Source organism: Ananas comosus, linkage group 3 (assembly GCF_001540865.1).
Source record: "Ananas comosus cultivar F153 linkage group 3, ASM154086v1, whole genome shotgun sequence".
Taxonomy (NCBI): domain Eukaryota; kingdom Viridiplantae; phylum Streptophyta; class Magnoliopsida; order Poales; family Bromeliaceae; genus Ananas; species Ananas comosus.
Genome location: NC_033623.1, coordinates 3,713,526 through 3,738,558, shown reverse-complemented (window position 1 = coordinate 3,738,558; position 25,033 = coordinate 3,713,526). Strand labels below are relative to the sequence as shown.

At 40.2% G+C, this 25,033-nt stretch overlaps 1 protein-coding gene and 1 long non-coding RNA gene across 3 annotated transcripts; one reads left to right on the top strand and one right to left on the bottom strand.

Annotated features, from left to right (window-relative positions):
• Positions 438 to 9,941, top strand: LOC109707610 (uncharacterized protein YtoI-like). Its single transcript, XM_020229016.1, has 5 exons — positions 438 to 922; positions 1,657 to 1,839; positions 9,229 to 9,298; positions 9,434 to 9,505; positions 9,627 to 9,941. Exons 1-5 carry the CDS (start codon positions 581 to 583, stop codon positions 9,677 to 9,679), a joined length of 720 nt encoding a protein of 239 aa, XP_020084605.1. The 5' UTR covers positions 438 to 580; the 3' UTR covers positions 9,680 to 9,941.
• Positions 22,681 to 24,591, bottom strand: LOC109708112. 2 transcript variants are annotated; one of them, XR_002215658.1, is made up of 4 exons: positions 23,961 to 24,591; positions 23,796 to 23,863; positions 23,617 to 23,681; positions 22,681 to 22,702 (listed from the first exon to the last, which is right to left on the bottom strand). It is a non-coding gene; the product is annotated as an uncharacterized LOC109708112 (long non-coding RNA). The 2 variants fall into 2 exon arrangements; XR_002215659.1 differs by having other exon boundaries at positions 23,796 to 23,860.

The window sequence follows — 25,033 nt, the reverse complement described above, 5'->3', positions numbered from 1 at the left end:
AATATTTTTCCTTTTTGGCCAAATAAATAAAAATAAATTTAAAGGTATGTTTGGAAAAAATAATTAATATATTGTAATAAATAAAAAAGAAAAAATTATATAGTTTAGCATATACATGTCCATAAAAAATCATTCAATTTAATTTACACACATTCAATTTAATGGTGATTATTGTCAATAATTTAAGTGTCCATTGACATGCGCCGTATTTATCGTGTCGTATCATGCTAATAAAATATCGATACGATACAGACTCCGTATTAATAATACAGTTTAAAATAATTAAAATATTTTATTATTAAAACTATAAATATTTTATACTATTATATATCAGTAATATATAAATTTTTTATAATCAATACACATCGACACATAATGTGGGGTATGGTATCAGCAAGTTTCAGTACCAAGCACTTTAAATACTTGATTATTGCACCGATCCCCACAAAACCCGTTGCGGTGCGCGTAATGCGGTAACAGCTACAAAAAAACCCCAACTCCCCCCGCCCTTTCTCTCTCTCTCTCTCTCGCTAATTCTCCTAATCTTACCCGAGAACGCACTAAACCCTCACTCTCATCCATGGCGCTCTCCACTTCTCGCCTCCTCCTCCGCTCCCCACCACCACCACCTCCCCCAAATCCCTACCCCAAAACCCTAATCCCCAACACCATCGCCATCGCCCCCGCCGGAGTCGGCGCCGCTACTCCTCGGAACCCCTTCTGGGCGCCGAGTTCTCCGAATCGCCGTGTGGTGTCGGCGTCGGCGGCATCGTCGTCGTCGTGGGCGGCGGGGGACCTTCGCCCGGCGATCGACGAGAACCCTGAGGGGATCATATCTGGCGAGTGGCCGGAGAACATCTACTTCCTCGGCTACGACGATCTCCGCGCCTACCTCGAGTCTCAGATCATCTCCTCCGATAAGGTCCCTTTTGATCTCCTTCTCTTCCCTTTTGTTTCTAGGGTTTCATTGCCCATTGTGAAAATGTACAGGGACCCCCTCACGTTTAGTCCATCCGCAAGTAGATGCCTTAAATTTATTTCAACTTCTAGTTAATTTGGTTAAGTCATTATAGTTAGTTAATGGGTTTTGTTAAAATTTGATGGCTTTTATTAGCTAATTAGACATTAATTGTTGTTAAAAGATTATTAGAATCATTAAATTTGGTAAAATTCTCAGTGTATTTGATTAGATCGCTAAAAAGAAAAGATAAATCATGAGGGATGCGATACAAAGAAAAAAAAAAGATGTTGTGTTGCCCATCTTGAAATTGGAACACTCAACTATTTCTCTTTTGATTAATACTTTCTTAATTTTTTTTGTTCTCTTGATTTAATTTCTTTTCATCAATTAAATTAGGGATTTTGTGGTATATAATTGTATTTTATTAGATTTTACTCGTATGAACTCTTTTTCAATTGATGGAACTGCAGATTGCAGTAACTGTTTAAGTGCTGATAGTTAATGGAGTCAAACAGTTTTGGCAAACTCCATATTCAATAAGTTAGATCAAAACAATTAAAAGCTTAGAACGTATCAATCGAAAGAAAAAAAGTTTTAGGATCATTTCAAAATGGCCTATGGTTGAGGAGATTTCCATACATTTTAATCTTTTTCCATTTCATAACATTTTTTTATCTCCTTTCTTTGGAATGTAGATGAAGCCGACAGCAGTTTTGGGGGAGGTGATGTCGAAGCCAGTGTGGACGGCAATGGTGGATCAGAAGCTGGAGGAGATCAACAACCACTTTGAGGTCGTGTCGGGGCTCCCAGTGATCGATGCTGCAGGGAAGTGCATTGGGGTCATTTCCAAGAAAGACACGGCCAAAGCCTTAAAAGGGGTTAGTTTTAGTTCAATCACATTCTTGTTTGTTATAATTTAGTATGTTCAAACTATTTGGAAAAGGTTTTGAAAGGTTCCTTAGATTTCTCACAATTGAGTAATCCATATGCCATATGGTAAGGTTCATTTTAAAATTGCAAAAATTCTTATGTTAAAAGAGTGTCAATAAAGAAAATTAAAGTTAAAGGGGGTTATTTCTGAATAGCCTGTCAGTGAGGAAGTCATACATTTTCACTGTTTTGTTGAAACTTTTTTCTCCCTCTAATAATGGTGGGATCGAGATTCCTCACTAATGAATTTGATGAAACTTTTAATTTTGTTGGTAAGCATCGTTCAATTGCAAAAATTCTTATGTTGAAAGATTGTAAATTAAGAAAATTAAATTTGAAGGGGGTCATTTCTGAATGGCCTGTAAGTCAGGAGGTCTTCATACATTTTTACCATATTGTAAATTAAAGATGGATTTTTAATTAAAGGATTTGTGCACAAATGGGTCACATAAAACGTACCGTACTGTCAAAAATTTTGACAATCAAAATATCTTTCATGTCATACTAGTTAAAAACCCACGCTTCGCTGCGGATGGACAGATTTACAGTGAATATACATTGGTAATTAGTAAGTAATAGTAAAGAAAACATTTGCAGAAACAGAAATACTAGGATAGATTGGCAACATAGGCCAGTGAACCACAAAATATGAAAAAAGGAAATAAGGTAAAAAATCGATTAAATCACTTTGAAGAGTAATCTAGAGGGAAGTGAAGAAGATAGCAGTTTTGAAGACCAAGGTAGACAAATAAGCAAGACGTAAATAACAAAGGGAGGGAAAAATAGCAGTTCGCAAATAGCCGTACGACAACGAAAAGAAAAGGAAAAATCTAAGCTAAATATAACATAAAATGAAATTTACAATATTAACTAAAAAAATTTAAAATAGTTAAATAATATAATCTAAGTTAAATTTTAGGAAATAGAAATAAAATTATTCATGGCCGGAGATCAAGCGAAATGGAAAAACAGTCATCTTTCTAGATAAGTAAACTCTTTGTTGATTCAGAAAGCAGAGTTGGTTGGTGCTTGATGTATGGCTAAAGTTAGGGCTCTATGTGAAATTCAATCATGGTTTGAGAGACCTACCTTTAATGAAAACTGTTAATGGTAATTAGTTCACCAATAACAGCTTGCAGTCTCCTAGAAAGCATTTTTGAGATATGCCCCTGCTAAGAGCTTCCTCTGCTAAGATGAAGGCAAGGCACTCCGAAGCAGGTGATCTTAGACGACTTCATGCCTAAGGGATGGTGCCAATGTGATCCCTGAAGGGACGCTAGCACATCCAGGGCCCCGGTGCCTAGCTCTGCTGGAGAGGCCGTCACTGATCTGAGAAGTGCGTCTTCACGCTTTTAGTTCCGACTTTAGAGTTAGACTACGCGATATATTCTTTCTTGCGCAAAGCCTGTTTCCTGATTCTTGATGGCACGCTATGTACGCTGTTAACACACAGCCCCTTGAAAAAGGCGAATAGAACATGCTGAACAAAATCTTCTTCATGTATAACCTGCTCGATTTAGATCGGGAAAATCGTACGGATTTTATGAAACCATGTGCTATGGCTCGAATCCATAGTCAATCCTTACCAAAAAAAAGGCAAAATCAAGGAAGAATCGGGTCAAGGAGAATCGCTTGGTTGGGTTCTTTGATTGCTTATTCTATTTCTTTCAGTAGAAAGCTTTAAAAGTCGTCTTTCGTAAGCAGTAGCGGGCTTTGGGGTGGTTCTTTCAGAATAACATAGAGTTAATAAGAGTATCTGTATATACTTTTGACCTAAACCCAAGGAAAAAGAGGCATCCAATAGCATCTTAAAACACCATTGCCGCATTAAAAAAAATGCTGCTTTTCAAAGAAGCTCCTATTTATCCCTTCCTTTTGATTTCAAACAAAAGCCAACACAAACCCACAAAACCTTTCGGCATTCACACCGAAAATTCCAAATCCAAAAGTGATTTTGAACAAACCCACTAGGAGCCTCTGATTTGGATTCCAAAAGCCATATTCCTTGAAAAACAAAGCTGCTGCTTTTTTGGGATTGAGATGCACATAAAGCAAAAACCTTGGAAAAATCAAGTTCAGAACTCACACTTCGCAGCGGATAAAAAAGTTTACAATTAACACATTAGATACTTTTAAACCACAAAAAAAATGATATTTGCATAAACGTTTCTAATATTAATTCAAGGCATAAGACATAACAAAAGAATTGTCCATATGTTAATTATATCAAGACATATAAGACATAACAAAAGAATTATTCACATGTTAATTATATTGAGACATGTCAAAATAGTTATCCATATGTTAATCGCATTGTATCGACAAAGTGCATATTGTAAATATGCTCTAATTAGAAATATCTTGCTTAATGTTGAATTATCATTGCCATTTGATTGGGTATTGTATGCCTTGACCAAATCAACAACCTTCTGGTGTGATTTGTGATCCCCATGAGACATATTAAGGCGTGCAACACTCATGCCAGCTTCTGCAAACTTCTATATCATTTCACGTGTATTTGTGGAAGGATCAATGGTGCAGACTACGGCCAAGCTGCACATGCGGTAGATTACTGCAACTAAATTATAAATCAATGAGAAAATAGCAAAACTTTAATATACAAAAATTTTTCAATATATATATATAGGCCACTTTGAATCAGACCCCTCAACTTTTGCTTCCACCAATAAAATTAAAGATTTTGCTACAATTAACAGTGTTTTTGTTAAATTTAACTGTTATAAATATTTTTAAAAAGAAAGTCTTTAGCACTGTTTTCAACTTGAAAACAGCTATGATAACATGCACATGGCATCTATAAACTAAAGAGGCAGTATCTTACAAAGCTAAGTTTTGATAGAATGCATGATAGTTCATGAATCACGATGCAAGATTAAGGTTTATAAACAGCAATAGATCTACAATCCCAAATGCTAAGTTGTGTTTACCATCTCTGACAAATGACTGTTTATTCTATTATAAGATAATTAGAAGGTGATGTTCAACGAAACATTTAGATGTTCCTATTACTATTTACACCTCACATGTGAAACTAAACCCTAAACTCTAGTTCTCAATAATTCCATAACAATTACTACAAACTGAATTAATTAGCACAAAATTTTCTCCTATCTTGCATGGATCTGCAACCGAAACCCATAAACCCTCCCGACACCATAAAATCCAACAAATCAGATAAAAATAAGGAAAAAAAAAAATCAAATTTTACAATCCTACAATTCTAATCTAGTATTGATCAACACATCTCGATATATTAAAAGCTACAAATGAGATCAAGGCGATACTATTGTAATCATTCTTGTCAGAAACAACCCACTCCCTTTCAAAGCTCTCATCGAACGATTCGTAGAACAACTGGAACAACAAAACTCCATTAATCTCACACTCAAATCTCTTTTCAAACCCACAAAGGAAAAAAAAGGGAAGGCTCTAGGGCTGGTGAGATTAAGGAGAAAGGGGGGGCCAGAGCGACGTACAAAAAGCCTTGTTATCTGAGGAAGCTACCAAGAAATGTTTACATTGTTTCCCGAAAAGAAAGTTAATTCGCTATAAAGAACTGGTACAAATTTGAAATACTAATTAACACGATAATTAAACTTCAAATGGAATCACATGGCAACCCTCATATCCACAACTTATAACTTTGGTCAAGTATGGATGGAGCATGAGGATTCTAAATCTAGCTATAAATAGGCAGCAAAACAAAGTGTCTAAATGCAGTAACCTTGAAGCAAGAACAGCGGCCACGCCCTCGGACCAATCGATCGCATTTGGAAGCCCGTCCTAAGGCTTTGTGGGTATGCAGCAAACACTGAAATATCATTTTTGCTTACCACATCTCTGAACAACAATACAATTCAGTGAGAAAAGGCAAGCCATACACCTTAAGCCATCTAACATCGTCGACAAACCTAAATTGAATTAAGATATCCAACTGAACCATCCAGGGAATCCAAACTTTAATGAATAAAAATCCTTCACTGAGTTCACTGATGTAAAATGAAACCTAGTTGCCTCTGGTAATCACAGGGGAAAAGAAACTACATTGAAGCCAAAATATAGATCCCATTGAAGCATAAATTACTACTCCTAAACAAATCATTCTATATATCCAAATTTAAATAGATAAAAACCCATTGCTGAGCTCACTGTCCTATCAAAAAACACAGATTTTTGCATCCCAAATGAGCAAAGGGTTAAAAAAAAACATATCGAAGCCAAAATTTAGATCTCATTGAAGTCTAAATTATGATTTCCAACTAAAACAACCTAAAAGTTCAAAAATTAATAGATAAAAACCCATTACTAAGTTCTATGATCTACAAAATATAAATTTTTCACATCTAAATGCAAGTAATCAAAGCAGGAAAACACTATATTAAAATAAAAATGTAGATCAAACCAGATTAAAGATGAAAAGAAGGGTGTTTTCGGGATCGGAGAGAAAATAAAAATTGAGAATTTTTACCCTGAAGTGAAGGGGTTTGAGGATAGGACTTCGTCTACGGTTTTAAGGTCGAATTCACTGTAGAGATCGGAGAAAGAGATGACCATTGGATTCGGTGCAGATGGGGCGAGATGAAAGGGGAATTGGATTAGAAACCCTAGGGAGCTCCCTGCCGGAAAAAAAACCCTTAACCATGAGAAAGCGGCGGCCCTAGAGAAAAAGAGATGTGGGGAGAGATAGGATTCTGCCGCGGCATTAAATGCCCGAATCTACAGCGGATTGGCCTGTACTATGCAGAAGCGAGAGAAAGCAAGGCCACTGAGCAAGCAAGTAGGTTTCAGCAACGCATAGCGCATAGGAGGCGGAGGCGATTAGGAGGTGGAGGTATAGGGGTAGGAGGCGCCTACTACCCATACGCCCTCAGTGGTGCTTAGGAGGCGGAGGTGTATGGGTAGCACATCCTTAGCGGTGCTTAGGAGGCGGAGGTGTACGGATAGTACGCCCTCAACGGCGCTTAGGAGGCGGAGGCATACAGGTAGCAGGTGCTTAGCAGAAGAGAAGGAAGAGAGAAAGAGGGGAAAGAAAGACGGGTTAGAGAACAAGGAAAAAAAAAAATTGGTGGATCCACAGGCCCGAAAATGCGGAGAGCAGGTTGAGGCTTCACCCTACAGGCCGAAAATACAAAGAGAAGAGCTAAGGAGCAAGTACGATTCCAGTGGTGGTTAGGAGGCGGAGGCGTATGGAGTCACAGAAGAGAGAGAGAGAGGACTTCAGTTGCAGAGGATGAGAGGGGGAAAAGAGAGAGAGAGATGGAAACGAAAGAGCAGCGTAAAAAAAAAAAGAGGGGAGGGACCCACAGGCCGAAAACGCGGAGAGGAGGTTGTGGCTTCGCCCGTTAATGTAATTGTATTGATGTGAGTTGTTTAAATAGAATTGAAAAATAGTAAAATATGACAGTAACGTTGAATACTATTATTGACAATTATACCTTAACTGTTTATAATGTAATAGCCAAAAATAATAATAGGGCTTAATTATTAGTTTATTACACTTAGTTAAATTAGTTCTAGAGGTAAAATTGGTATTTTTATTTGTAATAGCCAAACTTTAAGAAATGATGATATAATTAATATTAAATTATTACACTAGTTAAATTAGTTCTAGAGGTAAAATTGGTATTTCAAGAAATATTGGATGACTTTTTGATAGATTGTTAACCTTAAGGGCATTTGTGCTTATTTCTGGTTTTTAAAGGGGCATCGATGATATTCTCAACTTCAAAGGAATATTTAAAATTACGGTCTCCCAGAAGTGTATTGGTGAAATTATTCCTAGTTTAGTGGATGCCCATTATGATGCATGTGGTATTGTGGTGTATGTCATGAGAGGCATTTGCTTTATATTTTGGTACAAATGTTCAAGGTTCTAGTTTGCTATCTAGATTCATCTTGGTCTAGTTAATGTCTAACAAAGTTTGACATAAGTAAACTAGTTTGGCCAGTGGTTTGATTCGGCCACATACAGGCCACAACCTAAATACGATATGTAAGCTACCAGCCAAAACCTAAATATGATATGTAAGCCACTGGTTTGATTTGGCTACATACAAGCCAAAACCTAAATATGATATGTAAGCTACTAGCTTCTTGTGTGGGGTTGTTTTTGGATTTGAAAATCAAATCAAAATTGAAAGAAACCCATTATGTGGTAGTTTTAGGAGTTTTGACTTAATTTCTTAGATATTCTGAGAAGTAAAGGTTCTGTCTTCTCCTTACTTCAGATCATTCACTTGTTTGTGGGAGTTTTCAGAGAATTGTCTCAAGCTGCATTAGTTGGTCTCATGGATTTAAAGAACCACTCCTCTTTTACGTGCTATTGGAATGCTTAGGAATTCAATGACCACTTCCTCAGGGTTTGATCAGTGAATTACAGGCATTCCAAAAGTATTGCCGTGTCCATCCCTGGGTCATATTGAAAACATTTCCTGCATTGACGCTCCATGAACATGCACCCTTTGCTAGGACAAATCTGAAACACACAAAAGCTGTTAGATTTGTTTGCATTAGGCCAAGTAGGGGGGGTTCCATTTAGCATTTGGTCGAAACCTTTTTGGACTCGTATGTCATATGATTAAGAGGTGGTGAATCGACGAGTCCAAGGATCGTTGCATTCCTTGTCCTATCTTCCTCTTGTGTGTGTGTGTGGCATAGCATCTGATTAACTGCTAGTTGGGAAGATGTACAAACTCGTCTAGGCGAATTTGGTTGCCTAACAAGATATATGAGATGACATGTGAAGGCTGGAGATTTCTTGTGATTACTACGTGGAGCTTGGATTTATAGCTATTGTAAAATGTTAATAATTCTGACATTTTAGGAAATGTAGAAACATATTTTCTTAAGGTAAAAAAGGAGATTGCTGAAAAAGATGTTGATGCATGCAGACAAGCCCTTGAGCAATTATTTAGCTCTATGATTTTTAGCTTTACATTAACATGACAAGACATAGTTTTGTTCACTGGCTATACTGTGATGTAAAACCAAACTAATTATGAGCCCTCACTCTTTCTCATACGCTTCTCCTTCAACTGAATTTATTCATGATGTATTAGTATTGTTTATTATTGTTTGGTAAAGCAAATTTTGCTAGGACAATTCAGTGGTCTTAGTGCCATACATAGATAACCAGAATTTATTTAATTATATTATTCAATCACTTCCTGCATCTGGATTTCATGTTTCTGTGGCCAGTATAGCTGAGATCTTCAAGTGCTTGGACCACTTGTTGGTACTTCAAATCAATTTTGTTTTCCTTCTTCTTCTACTGGGTTTTCCTTTTATGCTAACTAAAATGGTTATCTTCTCTGCAGTTGGAGTCAAAGGTTGGTGAAGTCATGTCATCTCCAGCCATTACTTTGCCGGCTGACAAGACTGTCTTGGGTAAGTTTTACGCCAACTTATTCCTCAGTCGTTGATTTTTGTTAATGACAATGCTGCCCACCCCAAACCCACAAAAAAGAAAAAAAAAAAAGAAAAAGAAAAAGAAAATCTTATTATAATTGATCATTTGAGCAGATGCTGCAGCTTTAATGCTTAAGAGGAAGGTTCACAGGATACCAATTTTGGATAAACAACAGCATGTTGTTGGTAAGATTTTTTTGAACTTTTGAACTTTTTATATTAGTTAATTTTTCGCTTGGTGATACACTGCCTTATAACTCGGTCATTTTTTATGCCCATCTAATGTGCGCATTCTATTCTTAAACAGGAATCGTTACCCGAACGGATGTATTTCGTGCACTGGAGTCCCAAGAGGTATAAAATCCCCTCTATCGACACGCGCCCACCTATGTTTGTACAAATGGATATTAATTTGGATGAATGTAGTTACTATGCCATGACGGCTTTGTGAATCCGAGTTCTGTAATTAGTAGGGTGTCTTTCTACTCTAGGAGGCCGCGTTCTTAAGATAAAGTGGAGTTTGGACAATGTATAAAGCTGATTTCAGAATGCGAGGTCAAATTTTGTAACTGATGGTGCTTCGTTTTAGCATATAATATGATGCAACTCTTGTTGTCATCTATGTGAGTTTGCTATTAGTATCGGCTAATTTTATTTTGTTTTTGAGAAAAAAGTAGCAAGCTATCTGCTTCATTTATAAAGTGATATGAACTTGGCAATATAGGTGAGGCAGCCAAGGCCTCAAGACAACAGAAAATAAAATATCAAAAAATGAGAGAGAGATATAGCGAGAGAGGGAGGAAAGAAGCGGAAGAAGGATTAAGCTACAAGTATATAATTAACGACATTGTTCTAGCCAATCCTGCACGAATGAATGTATACAGTGAATAACTTGGGCTGGGCTTGAGCCTTGTCCCCTAAAGATAATAGCCAGATTACCCATCATATAGTTAAAAATTTAGTCAGTTCATTTATTCGACTGCAGCTGTCAATCTTGCTGCAATATTTCTCCCAAAGTCCTGTGTAACACCTATGAATAAAAAAAAAAAAGAAAAGAGGTAAATAAAACCACCAGAAACCAGAGAAGAAATAAAGGAGAGAGAGGGTTTGAAGGATTTGTGTATTTGGGAAAAACAGTCCATCCGTCTCGATCGTGGACATCTCCGCACCGACCATCTTTTTCTACGACTCCGAGTAGTTCTCCGGAGTAGAGGAGGGTAGGTGAAAGGTTCGGTGGGTTCTGTGAAGGAGGGAACAAAGAAGGATGATGATGATGCAGTTTACGAGGCAGCATAATAACCCAGCAAATTCTAGAGTCTTTTCCAAAGCGGGGCGGAGTGGGCGTCAGCGGTGCAATCCGACCCGTTATTCTGAGTCCAACCTATCCGTTACGCCTTCAGCCGACAGCCCAAGCCCATGTGTGGAAGAAGCCCACTCAAGCCGTTACCATAATTGCACAATTTCAATTTAGTCCATAAAATTTACGTAATTGCAAATTGCTCCTGACTATTGCCTATAAATAGCGAACCTGTAACAAAAAAACGGTTAGATCTGATAATTTTGAGTTTGCTCTTCCTCTCTCTATCTCTCTCTCTCTCTCTATATATCTCTCTTTCCCTCTCCAAAAACCCCCTTCATCCTCTACCTTTAAACCCTAGTGATCCATTCCACTGGATCTATGTGCTTCTCCGATCAATGGCGAGGAAGTGATCCCATCATCATTATCGCCATCACTCTCAGAGCATTGTCATCATCGAGGTTGCAATTGAGATCGAGGCTTTTGATGCTCATCCATTTGTGATTGTCCTCATTGCGTCACAGCCACCTCGGATTGTTGATCTCATCAAACAATCGGATGCTGAAGCAGATCAAGTGTTACAAATGGTATTAGAGCAGTTCCGATCCCAGGGAGGGTAGGAGCTGAGCATCACAACCAATTGGTTGAAGGAAGTCCAGGCCAAGGTACGAAGAAGCTATTATCATATTGCTCTAATGTTGTGTTGATCAGATCACAGTAGGAATTGATTCCAGTAGATCCTTCGTTTCCTACTTTTTGAGATTATCAAAGCAAATTCTCCCAAATTGTTAGCATTACTTGAATTGCTAGGGTACCAATTCTATGAGAATAGGGAAAAAAGAGCAAAATCGATTCAGATTTTCTCACAATATGGCCGAGGGCACTAGGCTCAAAGATTTGAGTGAACATATTGCCATACTAGAGTCAAAAATGCAGAAATTAACTGCTGAATACCAAGATAAGGTAATGGAGGTGGGGAATCAAATCTCGGAAGTAAAGGATATAGAGAGAAGCCATTATGAGGCCCTCTAAGTTGAGGCTAATAAGAGACACGAGGAAATGTTGAAACTGTTGACAAATCAACCCTCTTCACCTCATTTGGAGTCTGTGCCACTTGGTAATCCTTATATCCAGAGAACCCCAAACATAATGAAAGGAAGCAGCAATAGCACACTAGAAAACAAGGGAAAGGAAATCCTACCTCTGCCCTCGAAAGAGTTTGAACTAGGGGAAGAAGGTAAGGGAAACAGAGGTGGTGGTAAGTTCTTAAGTCAACCACATAAACCATATCCAAAATTAGAATTTCCCAATTTCAATGGTGATGACCCCAGGGTGTGGGTGGAGAACTATGAACAGTACTTTGAGATATACCACGTTCCACAACAACAGTGGTTGGGTATAGCTACTATGCACCTCAGTGGTAGAGCGAGAACTTGGAAACAAAGCTATTTTATCAACAAACAGGGGATTAGTTGGGATGAATTCGCAGAAGCACTCTGTAAAAGATTCGCCAAGACAGGAGAGAGATACTTAGTGAGGAATTCAGTAACCTCAAGCAAACAGGCACTGTGGAGAATTATCAAGAGAGGTTTGAAGAGCTTAAAACTCAATTACTATTCTACAACCCATACCTAACAAAAGAGCACTTGATATCATGCTATATCAATGGATTGAGGGAAGATTTGATTCCCATCTTGGACATTGCACATCCTGAGACCTTGGAGGAGACATATGAACATGCCAAGTTGCATGAAAGAGCATTGGCTGCAATGAACAAGAGATTTAGGGGTAGCAACAGAACACTGGGTGGTCAATATCAGCCAGGTTTTGGTATCAAACTCACTCAAGGGTTGAGCAGCAGTAAGCTACAAACACCTCACCAGGGTGAGGGCAACAATAAGTCATTGATAGAATTGAGGAAGGCAGCAGGGCAATGTTTCAAGGGTGGTGAGAGATATCATCCAGGTCACATATGCACAAATAAGACCCTTAACGTTCTTCAGGGTATGTTAGATATTTTAGAAGTCTATGATGAGGATTGTTTGGGAGAAGAAACAAAGGAGAATAATGCAGTTGAAGAAGAAACAGAAATAACCCATGAGTTGGGTGTCTCAGTATATGCACTTAGTGCGGAGAAGCCACAAGATACCATCAAAATTCAAGGGGAGGCCAAGGACCGCACTTTGACTATATTAATAGACACCGGCAGCACCTACAGTTTTATAGATTTTCAGACTGCACGTGATATGAAGGCCCATATGGTTCCTGCTCCTTCTTTAGTGGTTACTGTGGCCAACGGATAGAAAGTCCTTAGTAAGTTGCAGTGCCCTGAGTTTCAATGGTCCATGCAGGGTCAAAGCTTCAAGGCTAACCTTAGGATTATTAGGCTGGATGGCTCCAGTATGGTACTCGGTATCGACTGGTTAAAATCATATAGGAAGGTTATATTTGATTTCCAGCAGAACTCCATAACCATCTCCAAGGAAGGTCAGCCACTAGTCCTCAAGGGCATTAATGAAGGAGCTAAGCTAAAGATAATTACAGCTAAGCAATGGTACCAAGAGTTCTAGTTGGGTGAATGCTGCATCTTAAGTCAATGTTCTGAGTCCCAGGAGAAGGTAGTAGAAGAGGAATTGCTACCTGAATTTCATAACATACTGGAACAATACCACAATATTTTCAAGTAACCTAAAGCCCTGCCTCCTCAAAGACCTAAAGACCACAGAATTCCACTCCAACCAAGAGCCATCCCCGTTAACCTAAGACCTTATCGACATTCCCACGAGTACAAGGAAGAAATTGAAAAACAAATCCAAGAAATGTTAACATCTGGGATCATACAACCCAGCAATAGCCCATTTGCATCGCCAGTGCTACTAGTGAAGAAGAAATATGAGAGTTAGAGGATATGCATTGACTATAGGCAATTAAACAAATTGACTATTAAGGATAAATTTCCGATTCCTATTATCAATGACTTACTGGATGAGTTGGGGGTTTCCCGGTACTTTACCAAGCTGGATCTAAGATTAGGATACCATCAAATCAGGGTTTATGCCAAGGATATATCCCAAAACAGCTTTTCAAACGCACCATGGCCACTACGAATTCAAGGTTATGCCCTTTGGCCTAACTAATGCTCCTGCTACATTTCAAGCTATAATGAATATGATTTTTGCTCCTTACCTCCGAAAATTTGTGTTGGTATTCTTTAACGATATCCTGATTTACAGTAAAAACCTAGAAGATCACGTGAAGCATCTAGTTACTATATTGGAGGAACTTTAGAAGAATAAATTGTATGCGAAGAAAAGTGCACTTTTGCACCAAGGAGAGTTGAGTATTTGGGACACATAATAACGGCAGAAGGCGTATCTACTAATCCTAAGAAGGTGGAAGCAATGACAAGTTGGCCCACTCATAACAGAAAATTTGTGAGAAACTATGGAACCATTAGCCAACCATTGACAGAGCTATTGAAGAAGGATCAGTTTTCTTGGAGCGAAGTGGCCCAACAGTCTTTTGAGGCTCTTAAAAATGCCATGTCACAAGCGCCGGTCTTGAGTTTACCCGATTTCAACAAAATATTTGAATTAGAAGTCGATGCAAGTGGATTGGGAATAGGAGCTGTCTTATCGCAGGAAGGTAAACCCATAGCTTACTTAAGCAACAATCAAAGGGAGGAACATGGGCCTATCGACTTATGAGAAGGAATTTTTGGCGATTCTAATGGCAGTCCAAAAATGGAGGCATTACTTGATATCCCAAAGGTTCATTATAAAAACCGACCTGAAACCATAAGTATTTGCTGGAGCAAAAAATAACCACACCTAGCAGCAGAAAGGAATGATGAAATTAATGGGGTATGACTACTCCATATCTTATAGGAAAGGGAAAGAAAATGCAGCTGCGGATGCATTATCTAGGAGGGGTTTAGAAGAGGGAATGGCTATGGCTATCACTATAGCTATCAAGGTAGATGGTCAGCCTTATACTGAGCTATTACAACCCTTACCAATTCCACAGCAAGTTTAGGAGGCTATTAGCATGGATTTTATCGAGTCCCTACCCCGGTCCGAAGGAAAAGACACTATATTGGTAGTGGTGGATAGGTTAACTAAATATACACATTTCCTACCCATGAAGCATCCCTTCACTGCTTTGGATGTGGCTAGGGTGTTCATGGATACTATCTACAAATTACATAGAAGCCCCAAAAGCATAGTATCTGACCGGGATAAGGTATTCATTAGCTAATTCTGGAAGGAATTATTCCGACTTATGGGTGTTCAACTCAATATGAGTACTACTTATCACCCAGAAATAGACGGCCAAATTGAGAAGGTTAATAGATGTCTCGAGACCTACTTACTTTGCGTGTGCTCCGAGCATGCAAGCAAATGTAATCGTTATCTACCCTAAGCTGAATGGTGGTATAATACTAATTATCACTCTTCACTCGAAATGACACCCTATCAGGCCCTTTATGGGATGGTTCCTTCTATTCCTTAGCGGCCACTGCAGAAGCAGCTACCGCATCGGAAGTTAAGGAATGGCTAAGCAACCGAGAGAAATTAACCCAGGAATTAAGGGATCGACTACAAATAGCCCAGAATCGAATGAAACAACAAGCAGACAAGCACAAAAGAGAAAAAGAATACTCTGTTGGGGACTCGGTATATTTGAAACTCCAACCTTACCGGCAGATTTCGGTGGCGTCGCGGAAACATCCTAAGCTAACTGCTCGATATTATGGGCCTTTCGAAATCATAGTGCGCATCGGATAAGTTGCTTATATGTTGGGATTACCTGAGGGTTCCCAGATACACCTTGTGTTCCATGTTTCCCAGCTAAAGAAGAGTCCCACAACGAATAGTAAAGTCATGGAGGTGTACCCACCGTTGGAAGGGAAGGATAACTGTTAGCGGAGCCGGAGGGTGTGCTGGCAAAAAGAACAGCCAAGCGAGGGAGGAAAACTGCAACTGAGGTACTAGTCAAATGGAGCAATTTACCCTAGGAATCAACTACTTGGGAAGATTTCAGGCTCTTCGACAACAGTTTCCAGGGTTCGACCCTGAGGACAGGGATCGTCTAAGGGGAGGGGACTGTAACACCTATGAATAAAAAATTTTAAAAAAAGGAGGGGAGGAGGGTAAACAAAACTACAAGAAACCAGAGAAGAAATAAATGAGAGAGAGGGTTTGAAGGATTTATGTATTTGGGAAAAATAGTCCATTCGTCTCGATCGTGGACGTCTCCGCACCGACCATCTTCTTCTAAGACTTCGAGTGGTTCTCCGGAGTAGAAAAGGGTAGGTAGAGGATTAGGTAGGTTTTGTGAAGAATGGAACAGAGAAGGACGGTGATGATGCGGTTTACGAGGCAGCATAATAACCCAGCGGATTCTGGAGTCTTCTCCAAAGCGGTGTGGAGTGGGCGTTAGCGGTGCAATCCGACTCGGTTCTGAGTCCAACCTATCCGTTACGCCTTCAGCCGACGGCCCAAGCCCATGCGTGGAAGAATCCCATTCAAACCCTTACCATAATTGCACAATTTCAATTTAGTCCATAGCATTTACGTAATTGCAAATTGCTCCTGAGTATTGCCTATAAATAGCGGACTTGTAACAGAAAACGATTAGATCTTATAATTTTGAGTTTGCTCTTCCTTTCTCTTTCTCTCTCTATATCTCTCTCTTTTCTTCTCCAAAAACCCCCTTTATCCTCTACCTTTAATCCCTAGTGATCCATTCCACTGGATCTAAGTGCTTCTCCGATCAATGGCGAGAAAGTGATCCAATCATCATTATCGCCATCACTCTCATAGCATTGTCATCATTGAGGTTGCGATTAAGATCGGAGACTTTTGATTCTCATCCATTTGTGATTCTCCTCATTGCGTCACAGCCACCTCGGATTGTTGATCTTATCAAACAATCGAATGTTGAAGCAGATCAAGTGTTACACTTACACTGTACTCAGGCGACGTGGTAGGCAAGTCATTTGTCAAACAAAAAAATAGATACCGAAAGTAGAGACATTTTGAAAACAGATGATCGTAGGTTTCAACTTCATTGGCACAAAGCACACATAACTGTTCTCCCGTTCAACCCCACTTAAAAAAGTTGTCTGCAGTGAGCGCCCTTTTTTTGAGTACTAACCAGATAAAAATCGTGACCTTCACTGGAATTTTAAAATTCCAAATGTGGTTACTGTGTGGGTCTCTCAAACCATCATCTGAAAGAAAGTTATATAAGGATTTGACAGAGAAGTGGCAGTTAGGGGCCCATCGCCAGCTTATCAAGTTGGGATTGTTATGTACTTGCACGTTTGCTAGCACGTCCTTTATTTGTGTAATCAAGTTCAGTGTTGGTAGGGAGGGACTTCCTAATCCTCTTAGAATCATGCCCCATTTAATACATCCTTTTTTTGCCTGGCAATCATTGACTGTTAATTCTTTGATCCGGACATTCAGAAAAATATGCGGATAGGTGGAACATAGAGGGGCATCATTGACCCAATGATTCTTCCAAAAAGCTAAGTTTTTACTATCTCCTAAGGAGATAGATATTCCACATTTGAAGATGGCTCTGCATCTAAATACGTCCCTCCACCATTGCACGCATGGTTTGAACTAAGTTCCTTCTTTAAGCAACTTCCTTATGGTATAATGTAATGTCCTGATTAGTTTGTTTCAAGGTTGATCATGTTCTGAATAGAATTTCCACCACCATTTTGTTAGTAGTTCTATATTCATCACCTCCGAATCTTTGATCCCCAATTTGCTTTCTTTTTTGCTCTTACATCTATTTCTCTAGTTCACAGGACACGACCAGCCCCCTATTCGTGAGCACCTTTTCTAAAAAAAGGATCTCATGAGGCTTTCAATTTGTTTAAGTACCCATTTAGTAGCTTTGAAAATAGAAAGAAAATTGGCAAATTAAAGAGAACTGAGTTGACAAGAGTTTGTCGTCCGCTTTGGGATAGAAGCTTTGATTGCCAACCTTCTTTTGTTTTGTCGATTTTGTAGATTACATTTTTCCAGTCTGTTTTTCGTAGGCTTTTGGAGAGAAAGGTAGGCCTAGATATCGAAGGGGCAGTGTTCCTACCTTACAAGAAAGGATGCTTGCCAACCATTGTTCTTCGTGGCCTCTAGTTCCTATATAGAAAATCTCATATTTCCTCCCGATTAATCCTAAGCCCCGACGCCTATTTGAATAATTTCCAGATGAAGTGTAGATTTTTTAAGTATCTCTTTTTCTCTTCACAAAAGAAAATTGTATCATCGGCATATTAAATAAGCGTGATGTGGCAATTTTTTGGTAGGCCTAATCCTTTAGTGAGCCCATTGCTTTGAGCAGATTCTGGTAGCCTAGATAAACACTCAGTGACAAAAAGAAAGAGAAGGGGGAGAGTGGGTCACCTTGCCTAAGTTCTCTTTTAGTTTTGAGCCAGTATGTAGGTGTACTGTTCACTAATACAGCCACTTTGGCATTGGAGATGCATTGGTTTATCCACCTACACCATTCGCCTCCGTAACCTAGCCAAAGCATTATCTTATTTAGAAAAGACCACAAAACTCTATCGAACGCTTTCTCAAAATCGACTTTAATGCCAACTCCTTCAACCTTCTTCTTGAAGCTCTTTGCTACTAACTCACTAGTTGTTACAAAAAAATTCAAGATGATGCGACCTTTAGAAAGGTGGACTGATTTGGAGAAATTATGTGATGCAATACTCGTTCTAATCTATTTGCGAGGACCTTTGAGATAATTTTCTGGATGTCGTTGATGAGACTAATTGGGCAAAAGTCAGAAACTCGGATGGCACCCTCTTTCTTAGGAATGAGACAAATAAAAGAGTAGTCAATTGGCCTAATACAAAGTTTACCTTCATGTAGATCTTGAAAAATCTTAAGGATATCTTCCTTTAGGCATTCCCAGAATGTTTGATAAAACACCAGTAGGAATCTGTCACGTCCTGGAGCCTTAACACCACCTAGTTGAAATATTATTTTTTTAACTTCTTCTTTCGTAAATGGATAGATAAGTTGGCTAGTGTCCGGAAGTCTACTGCTCATAAAGAGATTGCTCTAGTCCCTCACACTCGTTGTACCATGCTCCATTGGCACATATATTTTGCGGAATGCACAATAGAAATAATCTCGCTTATCCTCTTCCTTGGGAATTCTCTACTCTGTATCTTCGACCAGATCTATATTGTTAGTCCTTCTACAACTATTCGCCATAGCATGGAAGTATTTGGTGTTTACCATCTCCTTCTCGTAACCAACGTTGCTTCGCCTTGACTCTCCAAAGGATCTCTTTATCTAAAATTACGCGTGAGAGCTTCTATTCTAGGGCATTCCTATTGTCCCTGAGGTTAGGTGTCAAGTCTTGGTCTTCCTCTTGGGCATCTATTTTTTGAATTTCTTTAGCTAATTCCATTTTAGTTTTCACAATAGAGTAGAAGAAATTTGAGCTCCATTCTTTGATTTGATTCCTGCAGTGTCTTAGCTTGGCAGAGAAGGTCAACACCGTTGACGATTTGGGTGACACTTCCCTCCACCATAGGGGTACACATTATAAAAAGTCCTCCCTGGTTAGCTAGACTTCTTCAAAGCGGAAGAGTGGGCTTTTGGCTTTACTACCAGTGGAAAGTAGGATCGGCGTGTTATCTGAGGTGATTCTTGGCTCGATAATTACTTTACAGAGAGAAAAAGTTTGGCCCCATTCCATTGAGATACGGAATCTGTCGAGTTTTACTATTGTGGACGAACATTGCATATTGGACCAGGTAAACAACTAATTGAGCATTGGGAGGTCAATCATGTCCAAGTCATTAATAAGGTTTGGAGAAAAAGGCCATGCCTTTTAGGCTCCAAGTTTTGCCTTTTCGTTCATCTTGCTTTCGCGTGATGTTAAAATCCCCACAGATGACCCAATTTTCTCTTCAAAGAACCTTGAGTGAGATAAGTTCCTGATAAAATTCATCCTTCCCATCCCAAGAGGGGGGGTCGTAAACATTTGTAAAGTAGAAAGAGCTTCCACGTTTGTGGTGGGTCAGAAAGAGAGTTAGGGAGAATTCTCGTGAGATCACGCTTGTGCAAGAGTAGTTCCGCAAGCTCCAGCAAGTGATAACTCTCCCGAATGCCCCGATGGACTAGAGTATGTGGCACTTATCGTAACGTAGGCCACAGAAAGATCAAATAAATGAATGGGATACAGAGTCCACTTTGGTTTCTTGGAAACCAAGGATGGCATCACTAAACTTAGAAACGATAATCTTCACGGTATATCTTTTAATGGGGTCGTTAAGCCCACGTACATTCCAACTGCAGATGTTTAGCATGGAGATAAAGAAGACAACCTACAAAACACCTAATAAGTACCACGCTAGAGTGGAAAGGTCAAGCGTCGGCCTTCAGGAACCGTCTAAGGTTAGCCACCTCATCGTTGTTCAAGATGACTATATTTTTCACTATTCTCCTTGATTTTCCTTCCATTCTTTTTTTTCTTCTTCTTTTCAAGGCAAGGGCTCGGTTTATTTTCTTCGCGTAAAATGGCTTTTCTTACTTTTGCCTTCCCCAATATCGACTTGATTGACTAAATGACCAATCTTTTGCATGTCTGAGCTACAAAAGTTGAGTCATTCTTTTTCGAGGGATCGAAAGAGATGCGAGCTGCGTCTACTTTTTCTATCCATCCTTCACTCAAAGGTGTCCCTTTGCCAAAGTAGTCCTAGGGTCATTGTTCTTTTCATTCCCACTATCGATCAGGTAAGGGGAGCGTGAGGTTTGTCATATTGGTTTCGATTAGAGGCTGCTTCGGATTCATGAGAGAGGAGTTGGTAATAAGCATTGTCCTCTTCTCCTGGGAAAGGAGAAAGTGGGCCCACGTCATAAGGTCAAGCGAGCAAATCCTGCGAGATTTTCCAGACCAGACGTCAAATTGATTTGGTTGGACGAGAGGCTTGTTTGATAACACTAGATTGGGACTTGGTGGATTAATGCATGCAGCTTATAAAATGCCTATACCCAAACTTAGGGAGTCAAAGGAGTGGGTTTTGGAATCCAGCTTGAGAAGGCCCACATCGAACCTAACATTGTAAGGCCCACAACTAGCGACATATTTCGTTGGAGGGTTTTGTAGGTCCCAGATGCATAGTCAAGTTGGGGAAGCACGTGGCTTAAATCCTCCTTCATGTAAGTGTGAAGACTTGCATGGGGAGCTCTACACATTATGAATAGGGTTGATGAGTATTCATGTCCCAATGGTGCCTTGGTAATCACCCAAGTCTAGAGCCTCCCCTTTGGCACCTCGAGTTTCTTTTCCTTACCATTTACATGCAAAGCTCCACTTACCGACTTTCTTGCCTTTGTTGATGTAGCACCCATTGTCACAATCGTGCAAGGATTTGAATTTGTATCGAGTTTAACGAGATCACCAAATAGAGGACTTGAGGGGTGGCTAGTGATCGTTGGGTACAGGAGAGCTTTGGAATTTTCTCCGGTCGTTGACTAGGCACATGATTTGCCGGAATGTGGTAGTGCAAGGGGTGTTGTTTTCTCAGCCGACGACGCCCCACGCCGCCTGTTACGAATTTCGAAGTTCCAAGTGTCATCCTAACTGTAAGCCTCACTATCCCTTGAATTCCAGTCGTTGTCGATTGCGTGTCGGTTGTGCCTGTTGTTCGCAGTAATCTAGTGATCAGCCCGATTGTTCTCATTGCCACCCTTGTACGTGTCACCCCTCGAGGGAGCTGGAGGGTTTTCGCATCTCTTCGCTTCGTACTGCTCCCATCTTTCTAAGTGAACTATTACTGGCACTGTTAAGTCCCCCATCGTGATGATCAGGCTCTCTGAATGTCAGAAAGATGGTCCATAGTGACTTGGCACCTATACGCAAAAAGGTTGGTCATGCGTATACTATCGTCGTCCGCCCGTAATACCCAGCCGAAGCTGCTCACGATAGCCGATACGCAATGAGATGACCAACATTCAAAAGGAAGGCGAGCAAGCCTGATCCAAGCCCTGTAAGAGATAATTGAACCTCTGGCTCCTTGGTAAGGTTCCCACATATAGTAGCGAATTGAGCCTCTGGCTTCTTGGTAAGGTTTCCATATGTAGCAGCGAAGTTGCACTTCTTCCAAGCTGATTAATTTCCTTTGCACCAAGTCCTCAACTCTTACCCATTCTGGGAGGAAGATGACAAAGTCTCTCTCCGGGTATCGAGCGATGAAAAAGTCATTGTAGTATCCGCCGAAGTGATTGGCCAAACCATTTGCAATAGAATCCTGTGGGAAATGTCCAAGATTGGCTGGGCCGATGACATCAGGCAGCACTGCATTCTGACGCTGGTTTTGGCACTTGAAGAAGTCCTCCGAGTAGGGGATGAAGGACCTCAAGGTAGATGGGCGGACTCGCAAAGCGCGGTATGTGTTTAGGCTTTGGCGGGTCTTGTTCTCTTTGCAGTCGCGAGCTTTGTGCCCGAGCTTAAAGAAAGCCACACACCTCACAGGCTCCCTGCAATAGTGAGTGCGATGGTCCCTCCCAAGGCACCTGAAGCAACGACCAGAGAAGTTGGGTTGCTCCTTAAGTTGGGGTAAGGAATGAGGCTTTGGAGACAGGGCAGGTTGAGATAGTGGGCACTATGTGAGGAAAGCTTCCTTAATGTCACGCCCGGGTACCAGCGGAAGCATATCCGGCACGTGCACAGATCCGCCATACACCTGCAGTATATAAGGCGTCTACAAAGAAAGCAAGTCGATAGGAAGAAAAACAAGAGAGAGAATCCTATCCTGATATCAGAGCAATGTATAAGACGATATACTATCAGTAAATGAACAAAGAGTATACAATCCAAAATCTCAGCAAAAGGAGAAGAAGTACGAACTATAACATCTGGATCTACAACTCATATACAACACAGGGTACACAAAACATCTGTACAAAGGTAGTCACTCTATACAATGGACATCACCCTTGGCCGTAGCCCGAGTAGCAAGGTGATCGACTAGCACGCTCCTAGCAAAGTCTAGCTAGACGCGACTCCCTTGCCACGATCCCTAGCCTCTCCTGTAGATGGCTCTGTAAAAACAACCATAAAAAGGGCGTGAGAACTATTAACAATAGTTCCCAGTGGGTAAGCCGCCAGCCTCGGCGAATTACACCACTAGGCTCATGATGTACTGAAAGTAAGTAAAAGCGATAAGTGCATGATATAGAAATATGCAATGCTAACCAGTAACAGGCATGTATTCAACATGTAAACATGATTTCTGCAGTAGTGAATCAACTGAATAATAGAAGTATCGCAACTACTATAAACATAAACATAAACATAACCATAGAAGTGTAAGTACTACTGTACATTACAACTGATACTCATTCATTACTATCATTATCATTTTCACTTTCATTTTCATTCACTAGGACCTACTCAAGGTAGTCCGGCTTGTGCCGCGCCTAATGGCCCCATGGTAGTATACACTCCCCACGGCAATCCACTTCGGCACCCAATCCCGCACGGGCGAGCAACTGTCGCGTAGGCCAACTCCGGAGTGCCGGCTTGTAGGGAGCGACCCTCACAAGCTGGTGCGAATGGGCACAATGGCAATAATCACGATCCATAGCTTAACAGTTTCCAAATATCATATATCAAGTATATAAGTTCTCATTCTCGACCCATACGTCAGCGTTCAATATAGCAAGCAATGCTAGCGATCACTAGATGAAATACCACATAATAGAGATGCTGATTTGCATGAATCATTGGTATAGTCACGTATCAATATTCATAAGTTATGTTTCTTACTTGACAAATGCATAAGAAAATCGTTTACTAACAAGTGTTAACTTTAATTAGCTTTCAAGGCATAGGAACAGCATGAGTGTTTAAAGTTGCCCGTCAGCACTTAGAACCATCCATATATGAATCATCAGTCTATAGCATCATATAGAACATAGAGGAAATTCACTTGCTCTGGTTAGGTCCGACCCACCTATCACTAAGCTCAAAACAGCCCAAGAGATGCTCCAAATTCAGCTCAAACGATCCCTGGATTTGCTGAAAATAAAACATCAAACCGCGTCGGAACGATTACTTAGTAATCTAATTTTGGCTTCAATGGCGCATAATACAAAGCAATAACTTAATCCCCTGCTTCGGCTAGTTTAATACCTCAAGTCGAGTCTTCCAGAGCTTCCACAGGTCAGCCAAAATCACTCCAAGAGTCGATCCCACTCCTGCTGCGAACAATGTCAAAACGGCATTAGAATGCTTGTATGCAAGCTTCTATAGTCGGATTCTTGCAATTTCAGCTTCCTAGCTGAAATTCTTGCTTACCTCAAGGTAGAACACCTTCTAATCCAGCCTCCCAGGTCACCAAATAAGCTCCACGTGGTTCGGAAACCTGCTGCGAAGATACAATTCCCAAACTGCATCAAATACCCGAGTAACTTCGTATAGTTCCGAACTAGCTTCGTAATTAGCTAAATATTTCCATTAAGCTTCAGAGTAGCTTAACCCTGGTCTAAAGAGGTTAATTCACAGCTAATTAATCCAACTTAATTGCTGAAATCTCATATTAAAACAACTAGAAGCAACAATCCTGAAATTATACAAAATTCGTCCAATAGATTGCCGAAAATTGAAAAAGTGAGCCGATTACCTTCTCAAGCTTGCAACCAGTGAGTTACTGGTCCAGGGCTGCGAAAAGCTCTCCAAAACACTCCCTCACACGTCCACCAAGGCTCAGTGACACTCCCAAACAGCGAAGAGCGAGCTCGGCGACGACGACGGTGCAAAACGGTGACTTCTTTGTAGAGAGAGACAATCCCTAGAGAGAGAGAGTGTGAGGAAGGTGAAGAAACCCTTCTCTGAGCTCTACTACCTTCCAAGGTGCTCCAGAGCTCGAGCTGGATCAGATAGATAAGGATCAGGAGGTGAAAAGACCAAAACAGCCTTGCTGCCACGCAGCTGCAGCTGCTGCTGCTTGCTGTACCGGTACAGCATTAGGCTTGTACCGGTACACCAATGCAAAAATTGCAGATTTTGCAATAGCAATGCACTTTCTCACTTCTAGCTATCCGATCACTCTCAAACTTATTTGTAAACATCTTTAAACCCTTTAAAACATGTGGGAAGGTTCCAAATGTCATTCCTCACTCGAACTTTGCAATTTATTGAAGTTCAGTATACTGATATACAATAAGTTTAGGAGTCGCTTCAACGACGCACTTCTTACATCCAAAAGTCTAATAGCTCTCAAAATTGACCCACAACACCTTTACAAATATTAGGACCTGTGGTTACATGCCACTCCTCAGCCCCACTTTCAACTTCTATAATTTTGCAAAGTTCAAGATACTACACTTAAAGGTCTTTTTGGGAGTCTTCTCAAGAATCCCAATCTTTCT

What these genes read in the sequence shown, in the direction of transcription:
- LOC109707610 (XM_020229016.1), top strand. Translation starts at nt 581, where the DNA reads ATGGCGCTCTCCACTTCTCGCCTCCTCCTCCGCTCCCCACCACCACCA. An exon ending in AGATCATCTCCTCCGATAAG is followed by an intron (nt 923 to 1,656) that starts GTCCCTTTTGAT and finishes TTTGGAATGTAG; the next exon opens with ATGAAGCCGACAGCAGTTTT. An exon ending in GGCTGACAAGACTGTCTTGG is followed by an intron (nt 9,299 to 9,433) that starts GTAAGTTTTACG and finishes TCATTTGAGCAG; the next exon opens with ATGCTGCAGCTTTAATGCTT.